Below are 13,851 nucleotides of genomic sequence, written 5' to 3'. Positions count from 1 at the left end.
GTCAGGTCAGGAATTTCTCCGGCCTGTGATCTACTCCACCCAATTCTAGGGAGAGAGAATCAGCAGGTCAGAATGGTCTCCAGATCCATTCCCGCTTGCGTGCCTGGGAGTGGGAACAGGGCGAAAGTGAGGAGAAAGTGAGGAGGTTGTTGGAATAGAGAGAGGGAGAGAGAAAGCAGAGAGAGCAGAGAGAGAAGCTTGCCGGTCCCAGATACTCAGTTGACTCTGTCTGCTGTCCTGCTCCTGTCCATGATGCCGGCCGATGGCAGTGGACCCCTCAGCTGTTCCTTTCGGTTGCCAGTTGACGCGGTGCTCCAATGCCACCATATAGAACACTCCCTCTGCTTCACGATCCTCAGTCAGCTGCGAGGACTCCTTGGATGGCGCATCTTTTCTCCTTCCTGGGTTTCGGCACCAGTGTAACAACTGAAAAGGTAAGGAGGAAGCTGGGACCAGCTTGACAAAGCACATAGACATTTATTGTCGAAGACTTTTCAGCATTCCACAATAAGACTTTTTAGCCTTACATTCAATATATGCACTGCTTTTCAACACCAGCGCTTCTGACATGCAGACCAACACAAACAGATTGTTTTGTCTCTCTCTCCCATCTGCCACTGTCTATTCTCCTTAAGTACTCCTGCCGCCCCTCACTGGAATGCGAGACTGGTGGGCATGGAGGTGAAAGTCATTCGCCACTTATCTACCGGTCTCGCTTTGCCCAGATGCCGCTCAGCCCCGACCTGCTCACCACATACCCCCATCGCCAAACTCAGGTCAGGAATTTCTCCGGCCTGTGACCTACTCCCCCACATTTCTAGGGAAAGAGCCTCAGCGGGTCAGGATGGTCTCCAAATCCATCCTCCGCACGTGCCTGGGAGTGGGAACAGGGCGAAATATAGGAAAAAGGGAGGAGGTGGTGGGAATTGAGAGAGGGAGAGAGAAAGCAGAGAAAGGAGAGAGAGGAGCTTGCTGGTCCAAGATACTCCATTGACCGGTTCTCAGCCCGCTGTCCTGCTCATGACGCCGGGCAATGGCAGTGGACCCCTCAGCTGTTCCTTTTGGTTGCCAGTTGACGCGGTGCTCTAGCACCACCGGATCGAACACTCCCTCTTCGTCACGATCCTCTGTCAGCGGCAAGAAATCCGTGGATGGCACATCTTTACTCCTTCCTGGGTTTCAGCAGCAGTGTAACAATTAAAAAAATAAGGGGGAAGCTGGAACCAGCTTGACAAAACACATAGACATTTATTGTCGAAGACTTTTCAGCATTCCAAAATAAGACTTTCAGCTATACATTCAACATATGCGCTGCTTTTCAGCACTGACACATCTGACATGCAGACCAACACAAACAGCTTCCTGTCTCTCTCTCTACCATCTGCCACCGTCTCTTCTCATTAAGTACTCCTGCCACCCCTCACTGGAATGTGAGACCAGTGAGGTACACAGTTGAAAGTCATCCATCACTTATCTTCCCGTTCTCCCTCTACCCAGATGCCGCTCAACCCCGCCCAGCTCATTATTTAAATAATTAATATTCAAAAACACTGCTTCGAAAAGTAACATTTACTTATTTTATTCACCTGTAAAATGTACTCAAATTAGTGAATAAATATGAAGTTTTTTTACTTTAGAACTGATACTAGATGGTGCATTGTAAAGATAACACATAATCATTAATAATATTTACTTGTAAACTAGAGCATTCATTTTTACATGAATAGAATTTACTTAGTTTCTAAGTTAATGCGTATAATAGTTTATCCTATACTATAATATACTATGTTATGCTATGTTATACTATACTATGCTCTGCTCTAAGACAGTATATTATTCTATTCAATATGGTATTCTATTAAATTCTATGCTAAGCTATGCTATACCAAAAAGTACCTGCTACATAAACTATAATGCGGATTTTCAGAAAATGACCATCAGATTTCTGCCAAATACGGTTTTATGATTACAAGAACACCAATGAATTTCTTGTTTTCTTTAAAACAGTGCACATACACTGATCCATAACAGATTAAATTAGTACTTACTTTTAAAGCCGTTGACTGCAACTCTGCTCGGATGGTAAAAGCCACTTTTGCAGTGGCATCTGTACTTGTCCAGCACAAATCCATAACCAGAGATTGGCAAACACTGCAGAAAAAAGAGAGAATATGAATACATCAAAGCTGTACCTTCATGACAGTAAATACAGTAAACCTGTAAAAAGAGCCACATGGGGCCAAAAATCCATATATCCATACATGATGTCAGTATACTCTTAAACATTAAGGTTCTTCAATAGTTTTTAGGTTCAGTCCCCCCCCCCCACCCACACTGTATATAGTTTTTGAATTGCTATAGAGTACAATTCTTTGGAGATTTAAACAAGTTTTTGATGTTTTATTATAGGTTGTTTAGATCAGTTTATCAGTGTAAACTTTACTGGACTCAATTGTGAGATGAGTTTTCTTAACACTTTACGTTCAGTTGTGTGAAGCACCTTTTGAATGCTTTACAGAGTTGTTGCCCATGTTGTGTTTCAAATTGGTCACTTACAAAGCTCCATGACAATTAGGTTCAGTGATGCCAATATAGGCAGAAGGGAGCCAGGAAGCTTACTAGGTTTTAAAACTCACAGCTCTTGCATCTTATTGATGGGATCTACACAGTCTTTTCTGTGTTAATAAAGAGAATAGACTAACTTTCTACTAACAGAGAAGAGTCACAGGGTAGACTGAGATGCAACAGCAAGTTTTGTTGCTGCTGTCAGCAGTTTCGATTTACGAGCAGTATGGATTTTCTAGCACTGATTTAAACAGTCCTCTTATATGTAATATTCAAACAAGATATCCAGGGATAGGTTTGGCACAGATCCCTTTGCATGTGCCAGGACTTAATTAAAATCTGAATTAAAGACAGGCTCATTTGCTGAATTCAAAGAGGAAATTAATTCCGTATCTCAAGGTTATTCTTAATAAAACAATAGGTCATTAGCGGGAGAGAATAATCATAATCCATATTCCAGGACTGAGTGTTTCACGATGGCAGTCCAGGCCCCACAGCAGAGATGTTGACCCCAACTCAATACCGATCCACTCCAGAACACACTTAACAAGGTATAGAGAACCAAAGCCTTCATATATCAGCAGAACAGCAGCAACATCAGCCTTAATGAAACACAGCATTGTAGGACACTTACATAAATCCATCTTTAGAGAGTAGAGGCTATATTTCTGTCTCATATGCTTCTATGTGATCAAGGTTTAAAGTCAGGAGAACAGCTAGAGAGCATTACAGGGAAAAGAGCTGTCAGAGTAAAACCTTTTCATTTGGACTCATCTCAAAAGTTCTTTCAAAGGGGTTGCTATGTCCAGATGGGTGTTTAATGGCTCTGTCAAATCAAAGCAGCAGAACATGTTTTGAAGAGCTGCGCTGTTAGTAAAACCAAAAACCCTTAAAATGTGAATGCTTAATTAAACAGTGCCTCACTGGCAAATTTAATATAAGAGTGTTTCACGATTTCAGGTCACATTGAGTTTTCTAAACAAGGTTCGGGAGGAGCAAGGTAATTTAATCTGACCAATCACATTGCTAAAGTAAGCATATATAAACAGGTCCTTACCTCTACATGGCATCAAGTCTTCCGGCATTCGGCCCTGCCTATTGCCCAAGAATAGACCCAGGCAGTGACTCAGCTCATCGAAAGCAGCTTCACTGCAAAGCATTCGCCTTCATCAGAACAGCTCTTCCATCCAAACAATCTCATTATTCAAGAGAAGCTGCCACAGCAGCTAATTTGTTTTTGCAGTATTGACTGCTACCACATTGTGTTATCTTTTTACTCTGTCTTTCTTTGTATGCTCCATTAACAAACTGGCTGCTACGGCACTGTATACATGTCAAAGAGCTCCCTACGGACTGCTCATATGTTCTCCTATCTAAATTTCTCCCCTGAAGCGGCTGGCTGCATGAAGCTGCTTGTGCAAACTGGCTGCTTCGGCTCTGTATACCCGTCAAACAGCTCTCTACAACTGCTCATATGTTCTCTTATCTAAACTTTCCACCCAGAGCGGTCCATCGCATAAGCCTGCCTCTGTGAACAGGCGCTGCTCCGGCTCATGCCACTCAAGTTCCATTCCAGCTTCAATTGAACACGAGGGAAACAACGATTAACTATTTAATTCAGTCATCATTCCATCGCTCCCTAGTATTTCAATCTGGTTCTCCCGCACAGGTGATTCCAGTCAGCCTCATCACCTCGCCGCGCAGCTCGTTTAGGGCGTGATCCATTCAGTGATTCTGTTCGTCATCTTCTAACATGAATATCACCATTGTTCTCTCTTCAAAGTTCCCTTCGGATTGTGATTTATTCCATTTGGAACACGTGCAATCATGCAACAGCGAACTCCTTCCAATCGACCGATTCTCTAATTAAAAGTTCTTTTCAAACCCGCACAGACATTTTAGCATGAGTTTGCTGCCATGCAGCCCTCGCTCAGAATATTCCACAGCACACTGCAGTTATACACAGCCTCTGTTCGGGTAGACATAAGCCAAATTCGGCTCTGCAAGAGGCGGATCATGCGCTGGGTCTCAACTCATTCATAATCATTCTGCAAACTCGCCTGGCCTCCTCTCCGCATTCGAGCTTGCCTCGCCACGCAGCCCAGATAACACAAAGCAAGTACTGCTACAAACTTCCATTCAGCTCTACACTATAACATGACTGTTCCTCCTCCCATCACAACAAACGCTTCACGCAGGTAAAATCAATAATTTTATTTTACAGACAGTCTTCTCTACTTATGCCCGAATCATTGGATTACAAACTTTTTATTTACTAGCTTGAACATACAATTGAATTGATGCATGATTTTTAAAAGCGTTTTAAGGCTGGGTCTGCCTCCTCCCAGGACAACGCTTGCAGGTTCACTACTTGGTCCCTGTAGGGGGTCGTAGGATGCGGTTTTAGGATGACATGTGTTTCTGCCGGACCGAACTCCAGGCAGGTGTCATTGACAGAGAACGCTGGCAGGTCCCCAACCCTCTTGATAGAAGCGACCGCGATCAGGTGGGCCGTCTTCAAGGAGAGGGCTTTGAGCTCGACTGAGTCTAGCAGCTCGAAGGGGGGGTCTCTGAAGGCCTGCAAGGAAACTGATAATCAGATCGTGCTTCCCTAGGGACTTACCGTCCACTGAGTTGTGGTGAGCCAATATGGCGGCTATTTAAACCTTAAAGGTGGAGGGCAACAGCCTACTCCCTAGCCTCTCCAGCAGAAATGAGAGCACTGACACGACTGCGCACCTCTGCGGGTCTTCAGATCAGGAAGAACACCAATTTGCGAACAAGTGCCATTTTATGGCGTAAAGTTGTCTGGTAGAGGGAGCACTGGCTTGGTTGATCATGTCTACGACAGCAGGTGGTAGGTCACTTAGATCTTCCGCATCCCATCTAGGGGCCAGACACGGAGATTCCAGATGTGGAGGTTCCAGAGTTCTGGGCGCGGATGCCAGAGGATGACCCTTCCCTGAGAAAGTAGGTTCTTCCTCAGGGGAATTCGCCAGGTAGGGGCTGTCGCGAGGAGCGTGAGATCTGAGAACCAAGTCTGTGTGGGCCAGTAGGAGGCCACCAGAGTGACTTGTTCTTCATCCTCCCTGACCTTGCACAGCACCCGTGCAAGTAGGCTCACTGGGGGAAATGCATACTTGCGCAGTCCCCTGGGCCAGCTGTGTGCCAGCGCGTCTGTCCTGAGGGAAGCCTCTGCTAGGGAGTACCAGAGCAGGCAATGGGAGGTCTCTCGAATAGGTCTATCTGTACATTGCTGAACCGCTCCCACATTGGCTAGACCACCTGGGGGTGGAGACACATACTCTCCGCTGAGCACACCTTGTCGTGAGAGCGCATCCGCTGACATATTGAGGTTGCCCGGGATGTGAGTGACATGCAATGACTTGAGTCATTGCTGGCTCCAAAGGAGGAGATGGCAGGTGAGTTATGACTTATGATGAGAGCGCACGCCGCCTTGGAGATTTATGTACGCTATCGCAGCGGTGCTGTCTGATTGAGTCAAGACGTGCTTGCCACGTATTAGTTTGATAAACCTCCATAGGGCAAGTATTATAGCTAACAAGGGGTTGAAAGTCTGGCAGCAGGCAGGGGTGATGAACACACAGACTCGAGTCTGGAGCCAGTACTGAAGCAGTCTTGGAGGATGCAGAGGAACCGCTGTGCCTGGCTTGAAGAAGGTGAGGCATTTCAGCACCGACTGCACGCACTCGTTGGTGAGGCACGCTCTCATTGAGACGCAGTCTCACTCCATGCTGAGAAAAGAGACGCTCTGAACCGGGGCGAGCTTGCTCTTTTCCCAGTTGACCTTAAGCCCTAGACGGCTGAGGTGCCTGAGTACCTGGTCCCTGTGGGCGCACAGTAACTCTCGAGAGTGGGCTAGGATGAGCCAGTCATCAAGGTAATTGAGTATGCGGATGCCCACTTCCCTTAGCGGGGCAAGGGCTGCCTCTGCGACCTTCGTGAAGACGCGAGGGGACAGGGACATTCCGAAGGGGAGCCGCTGCCTTTCTTGGGTACGATGAAGTAATGGCTGTAGAAACCCTTCTTTATCTTGGCTGGAGGGACAGGCTCTATCACGTCTTTGAGTGGCTGGAATGATGCTTATTTGCAGCGTAAACTTTTCACTTGAAAACATGGGCTCTTCCTGTTAAACGCCACATGAGTCCACTTGAGGCACCTGATGATCCAGCCGCTCGCAGCTTCAAGCGAGCTCAGTAAAATTCAACATAAACATTCTCACACAAATCGTATGCTCTCCCATTGAATGCTGTGTGGTCCTGTGCCCGAGGATTCAGCCCATTCATATCACAAATTCCCATGCAAGCACATATCCTGATATTGCATAGCAAATGTTCCAGACACCTTAGTTTTTCCACACAACCCATTCTCTCTGCCAACAGCCATCCCTCTACCCCTTCCTACCCTTTGGCCAGTAGAGCGGATTCCTGCACTAGGCTGCCTCATCAAGTGAATCCGTTCCCAAATCCTTTTCCAGATTTCCTGACTTCCCTGATCGCTTGCCTTCATTTACACTGCAAACAGCAATACCTCTCGCTATTCCTCCAAACGCTACAGTTTCAGAACCCCCGCCAGTCTCCATCCATCTACGGCCTCAAATTCTCAAACCTGACACCAACCCCAGTTCCTCCCTGTTCAGTTCTGAAATTTCCATAAACTTCCTCTCAGACACTATCACGCATCCCTGGACACCAATCTCCAAGCTGCTTACCCCCAAACCTACCAGACAGCCTGGAAATGTTTCAAATATTTCCATCTGATTTATAACCTGCTATTTCCCTATTGTTCTCTCCTCTCTGTATACTCCTTCGCCTCACACCTCAACTAAACCAAAAACCTCCATCTCGTTACTATCAAAGGGTTCATAAGTGGCATTCATTTTTTCCACAAATTAATTTTCTGAAAAAATTCTCCCACAATAAACCATACCCAGATCACACTCCTCAACAAGGGCATCCACATAGCCCAACCACCCAGAACCGATACCAGACAACCACTCACCATCGATTTACTAACTCGTTGCCTAAACACTCCTCATCAAGGCTACGTTTCCCTAAAAACCTCAAAAACCCCACAAGTGGCTCTTTGTTAAAAATCAAGTGGCTCGGTGGGTGTCTCACCATTCACCCACACATGATAGTTTAGAATTTTTTAGAGATACTTTTCCTGTAGAAAGTGTGGGATGCAAAGCTTGAAGTCAATGACCCTGTTTTGATTTCCTTTCTCCCGATTTTTTCATACAGCCTACTCCTGGTGAATAAGGTTTGAAATGAACACCTGGCAAATGCTGATTTTTCATGCAGAGTATTTTACTGATGTACCAGCCTTTGTGGAGTATGAAGTGTAAGACTTCCCAGAGTGATATATATCACAAGAAATTTGAGCCAAAGATGTGCATTTGACAAAACACAGGTGATTATATTTGTGTAGAACAGATTAAAGACAAGCCGCTGATGCATGTCTGATTTGATATGAGTGCGCAGCGAGCTCTGCTATTCACAAGTGCAATGAAAGTACCTCTCCAAGACATCGAGTTCTGGGTCTCGTTTCCAAATAACTATTGATCTTGGCGGTTAAGACACATTTGGCAGCATATTTTGGGAACACAAGGGAATTTATTACGCTTTTTTATTATGATGATTATTATAATAATCTATACATTTGTAATTGTCTTTAGTTCTTAATTTGCAGGCTACTGGTAATTTTTCACCTTGTGTCTTGATGGATGCTTGCATGACTGCAAATGGGGCCATTGGAGATGGTAAATGTTTGGATTTGGGGAGGTGGTTATATATAAGATTTTTTTATGACTTTTTTTCATACAATTTGAATTTAGAAATTTATTCGAGTTTCATTAAATTAATATTTTTTTAAAGCAAAATCAATAAAGCAAAAGTATTCACCAACCCACAGCAGGAGGGTTGACCATATAATTGGATATTGCAATATTTTAAAGGTGATTATTGTTAAAATATTGTTTACACATCGCCCAGCCCAAAAGGGAAGTTCCATTTTTCATCCTTTTGATCTTTTATTAAAAAAATTCACAAAAATCGAACCTTTAATTGAAGTTAAACAATTTAAAGAGGGAAAAGATTTCATTATTAAATTAAAGTTTTCTCCAAAGCATGTTTTTAAAACACAATTATTGGCACCCCTAGAAATTGTTAAGAGTAAAATATATCTGAAGTATTTTACCATTCATATTTTTAAATTTTTAGTGCACCTGGGTAACTAGGAACATGACATTTTTGAGCCATGACTTCCTGTTTCACAGGGGTACAAATATGAGATAAAACACAGGCCAAATTCCCTTAATCATCAATCACAGTGGGTTAGACTAAAGAATATCATTCTGATGTGCGGCAAAATGTTGTTGAGCTACACAAAATGGGAAATGGCTATAAGAAAATAGCCAAAGCACTGAAAAGGCCCATTTCCACCATGTTCCAATCAACTGGAGATGTTAAGAATTGGCCTAGAAAAGGATGTATGTCTATATTGTCTCCACGCACAGATAGTTCAAATGGCCAAAGAATTTCCAAGAATCACAGCTGGAGAATTGCGAAATTAGTTAGGGTCTTGAGGTCAGATTCTGCCATAACCATCCTAGACCCCTGACCTGAATCCCATAGAAAATCTGTGGTGAACTGAAAAGGAGAGTCCACCAACATGTACCCCTGAATTTGAAGGACCCACCTAAAGCACTCAAGGGCTCTCCTGTTCAAATTGCTGTGGGGGTTCTCCCGCTCAAATGTCGTACATGTAAACTCACGTTTATTTGTCTTGTGGGCTCTACCATTCCTAGTGCAGCATGGACTCCCCTATTTGAATGCCACAAGGGCTACCCACTGCCAGAAATAGAGGCTAAGGTTGTCCCGAGCACATAGGAGTGACCTATATTCGGAGTGACCTGCTCTAGCAGCTAGGATTCACACCTCCACTTGGGCTGGCCTGACTCCCCCAATGTAATCCACAAGAGCTCTCCCATTCAAACCGCAGCGAGGTTCCGAATGCTGAGTGAGCTATTCCGTTTATTTGTATCGTGGGCTCTCCCATTCAAAGCTCGGAGGACTCTCCCGGTCAAATGCAGTGAGAGCCCCCATTCGATCACAGGTTGGGCTCGCCTGCTCGAGCAGCCACCGGGCCCCTTCCCCCGGAATTTGCCCATTTACTACATGGGTCCATCCATGGAACTAATCCTGGAGGGAGACTTAACGTTGGTCCGGGTGGCTAGGATTCTTGCCTCCATCTGAGGCAACCTGGCCCTAATGCAAGGGTGGTCCCCGCATTCGGGTGTAACAATCCCTCCAGCACTTTTCAGCTCTCGCAGAGCTTATTTCTATGCAGCCACAACTGCCACTGTCTCTTCAGTGCTTCCACCTAATTTTCTCAATCTCTTCCTATTCTACACCTCTCAGTTTCCTATCCCCCGAGCAGATCCTAGATTAAGGCTACCTCCACTAGCAAACCCTGCTCGCTCTATCATACTTCAGCACCTCTACCCACCTCTCACATGGCTCAGCAAGCACCTCCCCTTCCCCTAACTCATTTCATCACTCCACACACTTTTTGTGGGTACAAGAAGTCTTATAAATACTTTGCCTCATCTCAAATGCAATAGGTATCATAAAATGCTTCATCTCATCTCAAATACAAGACTCCATAGACAACAGCTCACTGTCCCATTTTCTGGCATCTTTTGGGGGGTATTGTGCTCAGGTCAAGCCTTAAGCCTCAAGCCCTTCGCCCAGGACAGCGAGCCACATACGTTTGCACTATCCTCTAAGCAGGATTTCATTCACTGGCAAAGTACTGAAATGGACTTGTATAAACAAGGTTCAGGAGGAGCAAGGTCATTTAATCTGACCAATCATATTGCTAGAGTAAGCATATATAAACATCCGCTTACGTCTACATGGCGTCGAGTCTTTCGGCATCCCTCCACCTCCCCTTTCTCCTCCTATCTATTTATTAATAACTGACCAATCATATTGCTAGAGTAAGCATATATAAACATCCGCTTACGTCTACATGGCGTCGAGTCTTTCAGCATCCCTCCACCTCCCCTTTCTCCTCCTATCTATTTATTAATAACTAACCTAAGTATGGGGGGGGGGGTGTTTGTGCTCAGGTAAATCCTCGAGCCTCAAGCCCTTCACCCAGGACAGCAAGCCACAAACATTTACACTATCCTCTAAGCAGGATTACATTAACTTGCGAACTACTGAAAGTAAATATTAGGTTGCTTGGATATGCAGAGTGAGAAATATTTACCAAAAGATTGCATATTTCTTCTAGTTGGCAAGTCAATTTGTGAATCTACAATCACATTTTCACAAAACCTTTCAAGAAAATATTCTAGCTATATTTAACCCCAAATCAATAAAAAAAAAAGAAAGAAATTATATTTTGCATCAATACAATGAAACATACATTTAGGACCAGTAAGATTTTCTTTTCATTGTGACATTATTGATGATGTTGCAGGGTATTCCAAATAAACACATTTTGTCAAGTGAAGTGAATTTCAACAGATATCCTATGCTCACTGAGTAGGGAGCAATGAACACTGCGAATTGGAACGCAGCTTGTTTTTTAACAAATCAGTTGATTCAATGATTGAGTGACTCACTCATAACAGAAAAGACACACATCTGTCTCCACCAAGATTTGGCTAAGGCTTACCTTGCTAAGACGCACTTCTATGTTTCATGGCCAAAGCAGACTTTACCGTGCAAGCTGAAAGAAGGAACACCCCAGCAAACCACCAGAGCAATATTGCGTTTTCAGAGAGAAAAAAAAACAGCGCGCTGCAAAGAAACCAGCTTAACTGCAAAATAGTGCCATGAAAATAAAACACAAGGAGAGAGATGCAAGATGATTGAATACCTGATAACAAGTCAGAGAATCAATCAGCTTACTGCTCGTCCAATCATATTAAAGGAACAGAAGTAACTGTTGCATAAACATAAGTTCATAGTAAGTATCTTACTGTATTTTAATTTGATTTTTAACTTGAACAATTTTGTATGAAAGCATAATTCTTTTATGTATTATGAATGCATTGTAGTGCATTGTGAATACCTTTATAATGCATTCTATATTTAGGTTTAATGGAACGTGTTTAGTATGTAACCAAATATAAAAGATTTTCATCCTTTGCCAGTCCGAGAGCATATCTTGCAGTAAAAAATCAGCTATACCCTCAATACCATTCATCAAGTACTCTGGGCACTCTCCCTCTAAGCTTTAGTCAATTCCTACAATAAAAGCTATAGGAATCGCACAACTGATAGCAGTTTCTGCCTGAAAAGAGAGAAACAGACTTTAGAGTTGTGTGTGCTAATGCTGACAAGCAGGAACAGGGTCTTCTGATGGAGATATAAAGCAGCTTCAGCTGGAACACTCTATGCTAATTAAAGGCAGACAGACAGACTGTGTCAGATCTCTGTTCTCTGTTGACCTCTCTCATCAACAAGGTACTTCCGTCTAACAAGAACTGATGCTCACTGGATGTTTTTTTTTTTTGGCACCATTCTGAGTAAACTCTAGAGACTCCCAGGAGATCAGCAGTTTCAGAAATACTCAAACCAGCCATCTGGCACAAACAATCATGTCACGGTCCAGATCACTGAGATCATATTTTTCACCATTCTAATGGTTGATGTGAACATTAACTGAAGATCCTGACCTGTATCTGCCTGACTTTATGCACTGCACTGCTGTCACTGATCAGTGATAGCTGATCAGATAATCACATGGATGATTGTGGGTGTCAGATGGGCTGGTTTGAATATTTCTGGGATTTTCACACGCAACAGTCTCTAGAATTTACTCTGAATGGTGCCAAAAACAAAAAACATCCAGTGAGTGGCAGTTCTGTGGATGGAAATGTCTTGTTAATGAAAGAGGTCAACAGAGAATGGTCAGATTGGTTCGAACTGACAAAGTCTACAGTAACTCAGATAACCACTCTGTACAATTGTGCTGAGAAAAATAGCATGTCAGAATGCTATCAGAGTAAAGAATACTGTTTAGCAAGATTATAGATGGCAACAATGGTGTTCTGGAAGTAAAAGAGTTTTAGTGTCAGAAACCTTCGAGTTTTAGTGATAACCTGTAAACCTTTCAAGACAGACCTACCATGAGCTCAAAGGTTGTTAAATGATGGTAAATGCCGAAAGTTATAGTGATTTCAACATTAATTTGTAAAAATTGTGTTTAATTGTCAAATTCCAGGTGAAAGAACTGCACAACCCATAATTCCAATTAGGGATCCACCAATCAGAGAGGTAGCTGTTTCCATGGAAACAAGAATGGTGATAAGAAAGGTTGTTGTGAGGTTTTGCAGGCTAATAGAATATAGCTAAATCAGCAAATGTTCACAATTCAGGAATTTTCCGTGGACCTTCTGACTATATGAGACAGACCACAGGAGGTCCGTGGAAATTTCCTGAATTGAAAACTGAATCTAATTGAAAAATGATTAAAGACTTTAGTTAATTATGAAAGACAAATACAGGAACTGGAACTGATTCAATGAAATAATTTACATTGCTTTGCAGGATGAGTATTTTGTTTCCTCATTAAAGATGTTGAAAGTACACAGTCTTTTTCCTTTGTCCTTATTTATTTATTTCAGATTTTTTCATTCTTTTTTGTATTTACGGTTACATTACATTGCTTTACAAATGCTATGAGATGCAAATGCAAATGCTAATAGAGTAAAAAGTATCTTTACAATAGTGACTCACAGTTTGAAATCTGAAATCAGTCTAATTTGTCTAGCCATAATTCACAACTTCCACCTGTTTTTCTACAGTTTCCTCTTCCCTGTTTATCTCATTCTCTGTGAACATTCGACTCACACACTCTCCCACGTCCCAGTCAAAGGAGATATCATTCGATGTCTGTTGATAAAGGTTTACGGTCAGTAGAGTGTCTCTCTCTCTCTTGAACTGGCGTCTCCGGCTCCCCCTTTATCTCTCTCTCCCGCTGATTAGGTGACTTAGGTGGGTGCAAGGCCCAGCCACGCCCTCCTCCTCATCACACTACTCCCCCGCCCGATTCAGGCTGGGGCGCCATCCGGACTGGTCATCAGCCACTTCTCCACCCTCTGGTGGACGACAGCCACTCCTTCCTTGGCAGACAGCAGCGAGTCCTCTGACCCCTGGCAGACGGCGCCACTCCCCCACTCCTGGCAGATGGTAGCGCATCCTCTGACTCCTGGCATCTGGCAGAAACTCCTCCGTCCCTCGGAGG

General features: G+C 43.6%; 1 protein-coding gene across 1 annotated transcript in view; it reads right to left on the bottom strand.

The window, feature by feature from the left end:
• The window catches only part of gpr158a (G protein-coupled receptor 158a), a 146,103-nt gene that overhangs the window by 86,382 nt on the left and 45,870 nt on the right, over positions 1-13,851 (bottom strand). The window contains exon 3 of the mRNA XM_052113439.1: positions 2,049-2,151. Within this exon, the coding sequence (XP_051969399.1) occupies positions 2,049-2,151 (103 nt within the window). The remainder of the gene's footprint in view (positions 1-2,048; positions 2,152-13,851) is intronic.

This window comes from Xyrauchen texanus, chromosome 41, assembly GCF_025860055.1.
Source record: "Xyrauchen texanus isolate HMW12.3.18 chromosome 41, RBS_HiC_50CHRs, whole genome shotgun sequence".
In the NCBI taxonomy this organism is placed as follows: domain Eukaryota; kingdom Metazoa; phylum Chordata; class Actinopteri; order Cypriniformes; family Catostomidae; genus Xyrauchen; species Xyrauchen texanus.
This window is presented reverse-complemented; position numbering and strand designations above follow the sequence as displayed.